The following is a 14,868-nucleotide window of genomic DNA, read 5'->3' on the forward strand; positions in this document are numbered from 1 at the left end:
GAAATTTGGCTATAATATCCCTGGAAGTTTTAATTTGGGGATCTGTTTCAGGAGGTGACTGGTGGGTTCTTTCAATTTCTATTTTACCCTTTGTTTCTAGAATATTGGGGTAGTTTTCCTTGATAATTTCTTGAAAGATGATGTCTAGGCCCTTTTTTTGTTCATGGCTTTCAGGCAGTCCAATAATTTTTAAGTTATCTCTACTGGATCTATTTTCAGGTCAGTTGTTTTTCCAAGGAGATATTTCACACTGCCTTCTATTTTTTAGATTCTTTTTGTTTTGTTTTATTGTTTCTTCATTTCTCAAAAAGTCAGTAGCTTCCATTTGCTGAATTCTAATTTTTCTTCAATGAACTTTTGTACCTCCTTTTTAATTTGGACAATTCTGCTTGGTAAGGCATTCTTCTCCTCATTGGCTTTTTGGCCCTCTTTTACCATTTAGTGTAGTCTCTTTTTAAGGTCTTATTTTCTTCAGTTTTTTTGTGTCTCCTTTACCAAGCTGTTGACTCTTTTTTTTCATGATTTTCTTGTATCACTCTCATTTCTCTTCCCAATTTTTTCCTCTACTTCTCTTACTCGATTTTCAAAATCCTTTTTGATTTCTTCTATGGCCTGAGACCAATTCATATTTTTTCTTGGGGGATTTGGATGTAGGAGCTTTCACTTTGTTTTCTTCTTCTGAGTATGTGCTTTGATCTTCCTTGTCACCATAATAACTTTCAGTGGTTAGATTTTTTTCCTTTGTTTGCTCATTTTCCCAGACTGTTAGTTGACTTTTAACTCTTTGCCAAAGTAGGGCTCTGCTTCCAGGGTGGAAGGTGCACCATCCCAAGCCTCAGGGGTATTGTGAAGCTGTTTTCAGAAATACTTCTAGGGCCCTATTAGTTTTCAGTTCTTCCAAAGTGGTATGATCTAAGGAGAGCTATTTACTACCCTCCTGGCCTGTGCTCTGACCTGTGAGTGACCACAAACAGTCTTTTCTCCTCTGGAGCTGTGAGGAAGGTCCCCCTCCACTGATGCTGCAAGCTTTGCTGTGTTAGGGCTCTTCCTTGCCCTGGAACTGCTGTTCAGGACTGTGACCCAATTCTGAGCATGGTCAAAGTAACTAAGTTCTGTATCAATGCCAAGAAAAAGACCCTTGTAATCTCCCTTTGACCAGTTGCTTGACCCCGTTACTATCTGTGGGCTGAGAGCTCTGGAAGCAGCCTCTGCCCCTGCTGCTGCTGATTCAATGGCTCCCAAGGTCTGCTCCTGGTTTGCTGGTGCCCAGGCTGTGCTAGCTTGGACTGCATTCCACTGTCATCCAGGTGATATAAACCCTTAATGCTGACCTTCCACATTTTCTTTGGCATGTGTAAACTGAGGGGCCTGGAAATTGCCACTGCTGCCAGTGATTCAGTCACTCTGAGGCCTCCTCTGGGTTTGCTCGTGCCTGGTCTTCACTGGTGCAGCCTGCACTGGACTCTGCCCCTCTATCACCCCCATGCAACAGACCTTTCCTGCTGACCTTCCAAGTTGTTTTGAGCTGGGAATTTGTTTCATTCCATCCTTTTGTGGATTCTGCTGCTTTATTTAGAGTCATCTTTTTAAGTTATTGGGAGGGGTTTGGGGGAAAGCTCAGGTGAGTCCCTGACTTTACTCTGCCATCTTGGCTCTGCCTCCCCAATACTATTTCAATATATACACTCAAAACCCATAGGTTATCTGTTGGAAGGTGAGCCATTAGGTAAACCTTCTCTCCAAATCCTCTTTGACTGACATATAAATGAAGATCGGTTCAAAAATAGAAGTTGAAAGAAAACATGGCTATTGTCTTCCACTACCACATCTGCACCTGTCTTTAACACTTATCTGGAGACTCCATCTGGTTCCATTCCTGTCCTTAACAATTATTTGTGAAGCAACACAACCTCTCTTATCTTTCTGTGGTAATTATAACCATAACACAACTCACATGTATATAGAACAATTAATACAACAAACCACTTTCCTCACAGCAATCCTTTGTTGTTGGTAGAAAATGGATAATTGATAGTTACACAGTGCTTTGGCATTATGGGAAGCCGTGTGGGACAATGGAAAGAGTACTGGATTTGAAGTCAAAGGATCTACGTTCAGATCCAGACTGTCTTTCGCTATGTAGGAGACCTTGAACAATTCATTTAACCTCTTTCAGCCTCAATTTCTTCACCTATAAAATTAAGGGATAAGCCTTAATGATCTCTAAGTCACCTTATACTAATCATTCAATTATCTTATGATTTATAATTGACAAAGCCTTTTATATACTTCATTTTATCCTTATCACAGCTGACAGATGGGATACGTGTACTATCTGTCACAAGAATTGTTCCACTTTACAGATGAGAAAACCAGGTTAATAGGTTTTTAAAAATGAGTTGTATAAGCTAAGAAAGAGCAGAGGGAAAGGGGAAAAATACCTTATGTTCCTTCTATGGGTAATTATTAGAGACACCATTGTATATTTTATAAGTATACTCTGATTTTCAGGATGACATTCTGTGTGAACATACCTCTACAAGAATGTAACGCATGCTGATTTAAATGCCCAGATATGTCTCCAACATTTGAAATTTAGATTTGTTCAGAAAAATTGGTGTAGTTTTAAATCATATGCTAAGAAATGTTGGCCAAGTTAAAATTCAATTCTACAAATTTAGTATGCTATGTAAAATAGAAAGAAGACTTTGTTTGGAGTAAGAGGACCTGGGTTCACTGCCAACTCTACTACTTACTACCTGTTTATCTTGGACAAATCATTTTACCTCTCTGGGCTTCAGTTTTCTCATCTGTTCAGTTATAATATCTCTATGAACCCTTCCCTATCTAAACCGTGTTCTTATGAATGATTCTCTGATGTGTGAGAAACTGGGCTATTTGATAGAGGAGATACAAAGATTAACAAACTGGGTTCCTGTCCTAAAGGTACTCACAATCTAACAGTTATATAAAATACAGAGATAGGTAAATGGATTACAATGTAGAATTCTACAAGTGGTATAAGGGATATTTGGTGCCATGAATGCATAACACATAGCACCCTAAGATTTACAAAGTACTTTACAAATCTTATCTCATTTTATCCTTACAACAACTCCTAGAGGTATGTGCAACTATTACTACCCCATTTTACAGATGGAGAAACTGAGGCAGATGGCAGTTAAGTGGTTTGCCTGGGATCACATAGCTAGTAAGTATCTGAGTCCACATTTGAATTCAGGTTTTCCTGAAACCAACTGCAGTGTTCTATCCACTATGCCACCTAGTTGCCATATAGAAGAAGTATTTTAAATTGAGCTTTGAATGTTTGTTAGGATTTAAACAAGTTAAACTAAGGTGAAGGTGATTCCAGGTTGGGCAAGGGAGGACAACATAACAACAGCACAACAGCAACTCAGAGAATATTCAAAAAAGGGCAAGCATTCTCTTTAGAGAGAGAACAAGTAGATAGGAGGTGGTAAGCCTTGTGAGGTAGTTTGTCTAGAGCTTGGGTTGCTACAGACTTGAAATTTAGCCTGAAAGGAGATATTAGGGTTCTGTATTATGACCCAAGAACCAGCTTTGTGGTTTGTCCTTTTCCATCACACAAACAACCACTCTTGATGACTTGGTTTATATATATTTTAAGTTGTCTTACAGAGATGACTGCACAATACTGTCATTATAGTCCCCAAGAGGACAATTATTATTTGTATTAAAATCTATGTAAGTGCAAATTATTATTACACCTGGTTGCCACTAGATCCTGAGACTCTGAGGTTAATAAAATCCTAAGGTTCTATGAAGAACAAGTCATTTTAAAGCCCTTTTACATCTCTACTAATACTAAATGCCTAGGAATGATAGAATATCACAATCTTTGAAGTGTGAGAATTGGAAGCCACCTTGGGACAAGAGAGAAAGGAATGGTGGTGGCTCTCAAAAGGCTATAGGGTGTTAGCTGCAATCATTTGTGCAACAGTATAAAAATGTAATATAAGGATAAAGAGTATTGTCCAATCATGTAGCAAAAAAGATAAGTGGATAAATAGCTCTCAAACTGTAGTACTCACATGATGGTAAGAGACCTAGAGGAAGGCCTCTGACATGTTGGACAAACTCTCATGTGGAGAATTTATTTTAGGATATAGATAAAAGTTGCACAGGATAAGAAAGCACGAATGAGTTGTCATTCTCTTGACTGGAGTGTTCACAATTGATAAGGTCACCAATCTATTGAAGTCTTGTCATGTACACAATAGAATCAGGTGCCTGGAGAACTTCACTAGCATGATAAAGCATAAAATTAGCATAAATTGTGACAATAGCAATATTATAGGAATAAATATTGTTAAAGAAGCTATGAATGTATCAACCTATGGAAATAATGCCTTCCAAACACAAGGGTTCATAATCTAAAGGATTCCAAGAGATAAGCTAGAATATCAGTGCATGGTATTCTAAGTAGTGGCAACCTTCAGCTCTTCAAGATACTTAATTATAATTTTGTTATATTCCATGGAGAATATGGTAATCATACAGCTCTTATATTTAATGGTATTTGCAAATGGAGTTCCAGAGTCACATAACTGTGATAGCTACTACCCTAAAGTGTTAAAAGGCCATAGAAGAAGGTTGGGGTTAGAGAACTAGTAGAAGGCTTAAATAAGATATTGACTTAATAGATAAATATATATATATATATATAGATATACATATACATATACATATACATATAAGATACTAATAGGAGCACCAAGACATAGAAAATATGAATGGTCCTTGCCCTCTAAAGACCCTCTGACCATAGTGAACACAAGTATATAAGGGTTTTCTACAGAGATAAGTAGAAACAAATATACACATAACACAGAGCCTGATTAGCTAATTAAGTAAGACTCTTGAGTCCTATAGTGAAATTACATGCCAACATTATTGAATATTTAATTAACTAATTGAACTATTCATTTCTGTAGGCCTTTCCAATGTATATACAATTTTATTTTGAAAACTGTCTTTTATTCTTGCAATGTGTTGATTTGTTTACTGAAATGCCACATTATATATGATACTTTAGTGTTTTATTTTAATTGTTCCTAATTTCTTCCTAGCAGCATCCTTAGTTAATTGTATATATCATAGAATGGCATGTATAAATCATTCTTGGTGATGTTAAATTAGAAGAAAGAAAAGAATACTGAATGTATTCCAGGATAAAGCAAAAGGCCACATATTTGCATAACAGAAATAATTAGCAGAGTGGAATAATGGGCTGTAGTTGTCCTGTCTAGTAGAGTTGTCCATATGCCTAGGGCTGAATATAAATCAGTGTAAAAATAAAGAAAATCAGGCATTGGGCCTAACAGAAATTTAATAGATGTTGTTGTCTTTTTGACAATTTTTCCCCTCCTCACAAACTCTACCCTCCCTACCCCCAAACCATTCTGTCTGCCACAAAGATTTATATATGAGAAAGGATTCTGAATGTATTTTCTGAAAGTTTCTACTCTTTTTTCTTAGTGATGTATGTCTAACCAGGAGGAGTACAAGTCAATATGAAACCTAAGAGGTAATTCAAGCTGAAAATATACATATGTTAAAAGAAGGCTTTTAGAAAACCTCATGGATGATTGATGTATATTAAGTCTTTAAAAGGAAGTTTGGGCAATTCATAAGAGCATAGATTTAGAACTGAAAATTACATTAGTGATCATCTGAACCAATACTCCCCCATTCCCATTTTGATATGAAGAAACTAAATGGCACATAGTTTCTTAACCTTCATCATGAAGGTAACAAGTGGCAGAACACAAGTCTGCTGACACCAAATCCAATATTCTCTTCCAGTGGACCAAACAATATCTTTTAGGGTGATGTAGTAGAAGACTATACCCAAGGTGTTTCACACATCAGTGTAATGGCTCAGATATATTAATAAGGCAGTCAACAAATGTTTTGTTGGATTTGAATGTTAGAATTGCATATATCCCATGATTCATCTCTTAGTGCCATGGCTAAAGAAGAACCTAGGGATCTGTTTTCCACATTTTTGTGATGGATCCCAAACATATTTCACAGTCTGGATCAAATATTTGTAGACATAATATCTCTTACAGACTATTTCCCAGGCTATAGCACCTCTTGATATCCTTGAATAGTACTTGTAGAACCCCCTCTGCTCACCAGAAATCATCACACCTTGAGCACCTGCTTATGACTGGAGAAAACCAATCTATGCTAGTATGGAGGAAATGTTAGAACAGAAGGAATAACTGGAAGCCAAGATATAAATTAATATAATACAATTTAATCCGACAAACATTTATAAAGTATCTACTGTATGTAGAACACTGAGCTAGACACTGGGGGAGATGTGACTCTTGCCCTTACAGAGCTTACCTTTAGATTGGGACTCAGAAGCTCTGGATGTTAATTTCATTTACCACTGATGTGACCTTGTAAAATCACTCAAGCTTCATGAGCCTTATATCATCATCTATGTCATTTAAAAAGGTTTGAGAGACATAGTTCCTGAGTAATTTAATCATTTTATTAACAAGACCAGCAGGTTATTAATAAAAAGATGGTCATTTGGCTGCCTCCTTTAGACTAAAAACTCCTAATGGAAGTGGGATCAAAGTTTATCTGCCCTTCAAAGAGGAGGTGTTACTAGTGAGGGATGCCTAATCACCTCTGATTGGTTAATCAAATGGAAGGTGGGCTATCTTGGGGTATGTGACTCAAGTCATTCAAATCTTGGTCAAAGAGACATCAATTTCCATATCACCTGTATTGATAATTGGGAGAATCAACATTTTTCCAGGACCTGTCCTGAGCAAACACAATGAGTAGGAATACACCCTTTATCCTAAACTTAGAATTTATTTTACTCTTTGATTAGATCTTGGCCTGGGTATATCTCTTAAGTGAGATTTCCCACACTGTTTTGTTTCTGGATGAGGAAGTAGAAAAGGGGAAAAACCTTGGTCCTAATACAATAATTAGATATTAAGTATGAGGGAAATACTCATTTCTCACACATCTAAAATTGAGACAATAATATTTGCATCACTTACCTTATGAGGTTGCTTTGTGAAGTACAAAATACTATGTAAATGTTTGCCATTCTTTACACACATACATACATCCCTACTTACATTTATTTTGGTGCTCTAATTTTACAAAATATATTGTATTAGTCTTTTTAAAACACCATTAAAAAAATTTTCCCTCTGCGTTTGATTGTGTTCATTCTCCTTCTAGTCCTATAAACCTGTCTTTTCTTTGAACTGAATCTATTTTTCAGGCAAATTCATAAACTAATGAGTTGATAATACAATAAAATATTCTGTGGCAAATTAATTCTCATATTAAAATTGAATATGTTGTATTGCATTAGACTATATTTTCCAGCAAATTTATATCTGGGCGTGCAATTATCATATCTAACCCATTGGTGGAGTTTAAATAGTTGGCAGATTGAAAGAAAAAAAAGTTGCAAGATAAAATTTTTGAAGAAATGTAGTGCAGCAGGTGGATTGTTCTTTATTCTGTACCCCATCTGTCATCTTCAGTCAGGTTTCTAAAAAAATGTATTACATTGGATACTCCTGCCTTCATTACTAGACGATGTATTGTTTCTGCTTCCTACTACCCTGGTGACCTAGATTCATGCAATCTAGGGCAGAGTCCCTGGAAAACTATGCAGACACCTTGAAAACCCAAAACCAAGAACCCAGAACACATCTAGGGCAATCTCCAATTATTAGCTTCCTACTTCTTGCTCTTTGGGCACCATTCTGGGCCCTTCAGAGTATAGGCACTACTTAGGCAAACGATTCCATTTTCCTTTCCTTACACCTACAGAGTGTAACAAAATGTCCCTAGATTATAATCTGATTTAAGAAACACAGCAATGGTGTAGAAAAATGATCTTTGGCTTTAAATTCAGACGAGCTACATCATCTCAGGATAGGACCTCAGACAACTGTCTCAGTTCATTAACATTTATTTAGGATTTTGATATCAAAAGTAATGAGCAGACAAGTCTTTGAATACAAAAGATAGATAACTATTATATGTTTAAAATTGTGTGTGTGTGTTTATGTGTGTGTTGCACAGGTGAAAGAGCACTAGGCCTGAAGTCATAAAGACCTGAGTTCAAATACAGCCTCAGACACTTACTAGTTATATGACCCTGGGCAAGTCATCCTCTGGGTACTTGCCTCAGTTTTCTTAGTTATAAAATAGGGACAACAATAGTACCTCCTTCACTGAGTTGTTTTAAGAATCACATTAGACAGGGGGAAAACATGTAGATAAGCAGAGAATGGCCTCCTGCCCTCAGAACTGGGAATGTAACCAATCAGTAGATATTATGGTGGTCAGTCACAACGATGATATCAAACACTGACCAGAAAATTACCCATTACATTTGTGTGGGACTGAAAACTGACTTCCAAATGAATATTCCATATTTTATAGTCATGGTAAAAACTATTTCCAACTATCTAGATTTATAACATGTAATTTATCTGTGATTCTAATAATATATTTTATGTTTCTAATGTGAGAATGTGGATTTGCTTTTTTGGGCAGGGGCTAAAGTATTGCCTTTCCTCAGTTCTGATGTTTACATAACTACTTTGGCAGAAAATAAATTCACTGTAATTTATTGTCTAAAAAAAGAATCACATTAGATAATATTGGTAAAGCACTTAGCACAGTGCCTAACATATAGTAGCCTCCATATAAATGCTTATTCTGTTCTCATTATATAAAAAGTAGCAAGTAATTTCAGGAATTAGGGTTATTGTCAGGAAAACAAGCTTAGCACTGTGCTAGGTACAGCTGTGTTATCAATTAACTGTTGATTCATTGAGGAAAGCACTAAATGGTAGGGTTGGGGAGGGAGTGTTGTGAGCTAGCCATTAGAAGTCTCCCTCTTCTGTAAAATGGGAATATTACTTACACTACCATGTCCTTCATACCTGGAATATATTGTCTATTCATATTCAGCTACTGAAATTCTTCAAGGTCTAGCACAGATGCCACCTCCCGGTTTTTGTTAGCTAAAAGTATTCTCTCACACCTTAGATTTTCTTGGAATGTTTTGTCATTCATTCAGTATTCATGTGTGCAACTATCTATCCTTTTACCCTATCATTTTCTATGTCATATTATACATATTCAAGTATATTTCAATCTTTATAGATAGTAGGAAACCTGTTATTTTTTCATCTTATTGTTCCTTGTACAGTGACTTACAACTTAGTATGCACTGAATAAATGATTGTTGAATCAAAATAAGATAATATATGTACTGTGCTTTGTACTATAAAAAGCTGTTGTTGTTGTTATTAATTGCATTCTTCTTATGTTTTTTTTTGGCTAGAGTTCAGATACAGCCTGTCCTGAGATACTTCATTATCCTGCTGTTATTCTTTAATATTTAATGCTTTGAATATTATTGCATAAGTGGATTTTTTAAAAGTTGTTTTTTTTTTGGTAATTCACTAAAAGTATTGGAATATAAGCCTATCTTTTGTAGACTCACTGAAAACATCTTTGGGATGACTCCCTCAGCAAACAGTACTACCGGGTTAATATATACTTCATCCTGTTCCCACATGATTTTAAATTATTTTACCAGGTGTCTATATTTAATTTTTTGTTCCACATACCTTACAGATTATGAATATTTCCATGACAACATTTTGTTAACATTCTAGTCTCAAGGTTTATGGATTGGTGTTATCTCCAGTTGATTCTGGAAAATATTCAATTTTTGATAATCACTTGGTTCCGGTACCTAGTTGAATTCTGAAGGATATTTTGAAATCTGCATTTTTAGTAGAAGAACTTGTCATCCGCTCATTTATGAAAGATAGTCTTGTAATTTTTTAAAAAGTTGTCTGTTAATATCATTGTTGCTGTTAATTATTGTTATCCTTGTTCTCATGTTTCATGAAGTTTAGATAAAAATGAACATAGGATGAGTCATCATCTTCCTATAATTCTTTTATATCTCCCATTTGATGATCTGTATACAGGTAGATAAGCCTCATAGTTGAGTAAAATATTAGAATTTAAACTCATCCTCTCTATGCTCATTGAAAGTATCTTTGGAACAGCTCCAGCTGTGTATAGGACAAGAGACATATAATGTACTTCATTCTCTTCCCTCATTCTGTTTGATTTTTTTCCCTTGAAGTATCTATATTTTGAAAACTTTTCATTCCATGTAGTTTGGAGACAATTAATATTTATATGGTCACAGTATTAACATTTTTTGTTCTTTAAATTTTCATTGGTAGTGGTTACATGTAAGTAATTCTGGGTAAATATTTTGTCTATGATGATGTTCTGGTTTAAGTGCAGTTTACTTCATGAATTCTTAAGAATATTTCTGGATGTCATATAAGGATTTTTTCTTTATTAGTTTATGAAGTATATTTAGCTTCTGGTCTATAATTGTTGCTACTTGTGTTTTCCTAGGTATTTATTATTTGTTAAAAGTTTACAATCTATTGGAGTGTGTTGCATAGATTTTTAAAATTATTTCCATATAGATTCTACATCAATTAGTAAGTCTAGGTTTCTTAAAGATCACCATCTATGAATTGTGTTAAATATTGTTTGGTCTCATATTATTGTCTTAAGTCCTTCCAAATTTATGTAACTGGCTTCTCTGGCAATGCCCAGCTCTCCTAAAAAGGAGGTACCTTTGACAAGCCTTTTGAGCATTCACACCTTGCCAAACATGGGGTGCACTGCATCCTCTAACACAGGGTTGGGGCTAGCCTCCTTTGATTGGCTTCATACAACTTTAAAACTGGTGAGACTGAGACATTCACTTTCTATTCTCTGCTCTTTCCAGCTACTCTTATCTGCTGTATCCAGAGGGTAAAGATCACAGTTCATCCACAGCATGATTCAGTCAGTAGTTTTGTGTGGGACTCATGGTGATGTTCATGATACTTTTCCACTCTAAGACAGAGAATTGTTCTATCCTTTAGACATTTTCCTTCCATAATTGATTCTGTTGACATTGAGGCTTTATCCCCTACTTTATTGACCTCAGTTGTCCAGCCTATTGTTTATTTCTATAACAGCTCTTTTCCTACTTGTCCAAACTGTGTCCTTTATGCTTTTTTATAAATAGGAGTTAGGTTCCTTTTCCCATCCATTTGTGTCTTGAATATTTTTAGGAGTCTTCTCAAGGTTAACATTAGAGGGCCAAAGAAACATTTGCCATGATATTATTGATGATGATGATGAGGAGGAGGAGGAAGAAGATAGATGTTTATATAGTGCTTCAAAGTTTTCAAGGGACTTTACATATATCATTTGAGACAATGACAATATTGAAAATGAAAAAATATCAATTTTTTCCATCCTTTAAATATGGCTCACTAGCAAATTCAGTTGTAATAACAAATCATCTTCCCTGAGATTTTATGACTACTTACAGTATAAGTATTATAGATCACAGTCAGCCTCTAACTTCATAGGTCACTTCTAACATGGATATTAGTCCTGTTCCTGATAACAGGGACTTAAAGGGGTTCCATTATACATTAAACATTGAGCTATTTTATTGTTGTAAAAGTAATGGAAGCTGGCATGGAGGATAGAAGCAATAAAGACATGGATTCAGGTCTGATCTCTGACATGTACTGGCTTCGTGCCCCTGGGTAAGACCATTAACCTCACCATGATCTAGACAATTCTACAAATGTAAGTGCTCTAAAAGCTACTAATCTACCTATACCAATGAAATCATGAGTTGATTATCTGCTTATTCTCTAACCTCTAGATTGTTTAAGCTTGCTTTCTCTTCCTATAAGCCTAAAAATTTCAAAAATGATCATCAAGGAATAAAATTTGCAATTTGTACAGAAAGAGAGGCTTACTTGATGTACATAAATATATGTGTGATCGTAATTGCTGATATGTTATATTACTTTTCAATTTTCTCACTTTTCAGTGATTTCCCCGTTAATGTTAGTACAGTTACTAAATCTGATACCTTTCATTTTCAGGAAAAAAAATGGAGGGAAAACCTACCTCCATAGCAATGCAAACACAGAGAATTTCTCTGATAATCTGATTCTATCATTCTCTATTCCTTTTCTAGGCTAACAGGAAGCTTTGTACCAGATTTAATAGTAAGTATGAGTAGCCAGATGTGGCTGCACCTTCAGACAGATGAAAGCGTTGGATCAGTTGGATTCAAGGTGAACTACAAAGGTAATGATAACAAAATACTAATGAGCAAAGCACTGTTGCCACATAATCTATGAAAATGATTTGAAATGTAATTTTGATTGATTTGCTACATTTCTGTTAGAATTTATTCAACAGCAAGTATATTATAATAAAATATTTTCCTTTATTTAACTTTAGGCATTTATTACATTTTTCCTTTAATGAACTTACTTTTCCATTATATCCTGTATTTTACTTCAACTTCAAAAACCAGTCATTTATTCAAAGATATTTATTGCCAGTTAGTGATTGGCAAGAAAATGTGCTAGTTAAACATTGAATGGGTAAGCTGCAGTGTCTCTTTCAGGCCCCTTTCAAAAGGAGCATTTAATGATGAAAAGGGCATAATGAGTGATCTTCTATAAAGAAAGAGACTTGTTGTATACACTGTGAAAAGATGTGTAGTATTGCACATATTTTGAATGAATATTTTGATATCTATTATGAGTACAAAAGAATCAGTCAATCAATCAATAAACATTTATTAAGCTCCTACCATGTGCCAAACATTGGGATAAGAGTTGGAGATACAAATAGAGGCAAAAGACAGTCCTTGCCCTCAAGGAGCTCACAATCAAATAGACGAAACACAAGGAAACAAATTTGTACAAACAAGCTATATACAGGATAAATAGGAAATGTGTAAGAGAGGGAAGGCACTAGAATTAAGAGGACCTGGGAAAGGCTTCCTTTAGAAAATGGGATTTTATTTTGAGAATTAAGGGTAGGCAGGTTGAGGTGGGGGACTAGTCAGAGAAAATGTGGAGACCCTAGAGATGAGATTGTCTTATGTACATAATAACAAAAAAGTAAGAGTCACTGGATCAAAGAGTATATAGTGGGGAATATGGTGTAACAATACCAGAAATGGAAGAGGGTCAGGTTATGAAGGGCTCTGAATATGAAACAGAGGATTTTGTATTTGATTCTGAAGGTGATTGGGAGCTTCTGTAGTTTATTGAATAGAAGGGTATCATGTTCAGACTTGCAACTTAGGAAAATCACTTTGATGGCTCAATGTAGGATGAATTGGAAAGAATTGAGGAATAGCTACCAGCATACTATTACAATAGGCCAAGCATGAGGTGATAAGAGCCTGGACTAGAATGGTAGCAGCATCAAAGGGGAGAAGAAAGGACAATTGTGACATACTGCAAAGGTGAAATTGACAGGCTTTGGCAACAGATTGTACATAGGGGAAGAGAGACAGTTAAAAATCAAAGATGACACCAAGGTTTCAATCATGAAGGACTGTGAAGAGGGTATTTCTTTTTACAGTAATAGGGAAGCTACAAGGGTAAGGTTTCACAGTGGAAGATAATGAGTTCTGTTTTGGACATGGTGTATATAATGTGTCTTACTGGAAATCCAGTTTGAGATGTCTAAAAGGCAATTGGAGATGATAGATTGCAGGTCAGCAGAGAGGTTATGGCAGGATAGGTAGATTTGAGAACCATCAGCATAGAGATGACATGGAAATCCATGGAAGCTAATGAGATCATCAAGTGAAGTAATATAGAAGGAGAAGAGAAGAAGGCCCAGGAAAGAGATCTAGACGGGTATGATCTAGATGAAGATCTAGAAAAGGAGATTGCGAAAGAGTGGTCAGAAAGATAGGAAGAGAGCCAGGAGAGAGTAGTGTCCTAGGATCCTAGAGAGAAGTAAGAGTCAAATAGAAGAAGGAAATCAACAGGATTAGAAGCTTCAGAGGGGCTGAGGAGGATGAAGATTGAGAAAGGGCCATTGGATTTAGCAATTAAGAGGTCATTAGTAACTTTGGAGACTGAAGGTTTGGTGGAATAATAAGGTCTGAAGCTGAATTGTAATGAGTTGGGAAGAGATTGAGAGGAGAGACAGTGGAGGCACCTATTGTGATGGCCTCTTCAAGGAGTTATCTACAAAGGGTAGATAGAATTGGTTGAAAGAATCAATTGAGGGTTTCTTGAGAATAATGGAAGCATAAGCATGTTTGTAGGCTGTAGAAAATGAATGAGTAGATTAGGAAAGATTGAAAATCAGTGATAGAATGGAAATGGCAGAGGGGAAAAATCTGTCGGAGGAAATGGGATAGAATAGGATTTTTGCTTGAACAGGAAGGATTAGTCTCAGTAAGAAATAAGGCCACCTTATTATGGAGACAGAAATGAAGAAGGAGAGAGTGGCAGAAGATATCTGAGCAAAGGAAAATGAAGCAGAGGGGATAAATGCTTGCAAATGGTGTCATGTTTTTTTCTGTAAAATATGAGGCAAAGATTTCCACTGGAAGGAAGAGAGGGAGACATGGGAGGTTTGAGGAGGGATGAAATGTTTGGAATAGCCGTTGAAGAGAGTGGGATAGTAAGTTGATGAGGAAGGTATAGCAGAATTGCCTAGCAGCAGGGAATGTTTTGTTTTAATAGAAACTTACAAATGATAACAAGAATTTTATTTTAACATAAAATTGAATGAAGAGATACAACTTTCAGAAAGGATTCTGCAAAGTTTTGGAGAGAAAAGGATTTATGGTACAGAAACTTGAATCTCTTTGTTACCAATGATGAGTGACTTGTATGGGAACAATTTAAGGTTATAAAAATGCAGAGTAATATTTTGTTTATT

The 14,868-nt window shown here is 35.7% G+C and overlaps 1 protein-coding gene across 3 annotated transcripts in view; it reads left to right on the forward strand.

The window, feature by feature from the left end:
- Nucleotides 1-14,868, forward strand: part of CSMD3 (CUB and Sushi multiple domains 3) — a 1,625,828-nt gene that overhangs the window by 889,274 nt on the left and 721,686 nt on the right. For all 3 annotated transcript variants that reach the window (XM_036758935.1, XM_036758944.1, XM_036758952.1), the window contains one exon: nt 12,140-12,252. In XM_036758935.1, the coding sequence (XP_036614830.1) occupies nt 12,140-12,252 (113 nt within the window). The remainder of the gene's footprint in view (nt 1-12,139; nt 12,253-14,868) is intronic.

Source organism: Trichosurus vulpecula, chromosome 1, assembly GCF_011100635.1.
Source record: "Trichosurus vulpecula isolate mTriVul1 chromosome 1, mTriVul1.pri, whole genome shotgun sequence".
NCBI classification, from domain to species: domain Eukaryota; kingdom Metazoa; phylum Chordata; class Mammalia; order Diprotodontia; family Phalangeridae; genus Trichosurus; species Trichosurus vulpecula.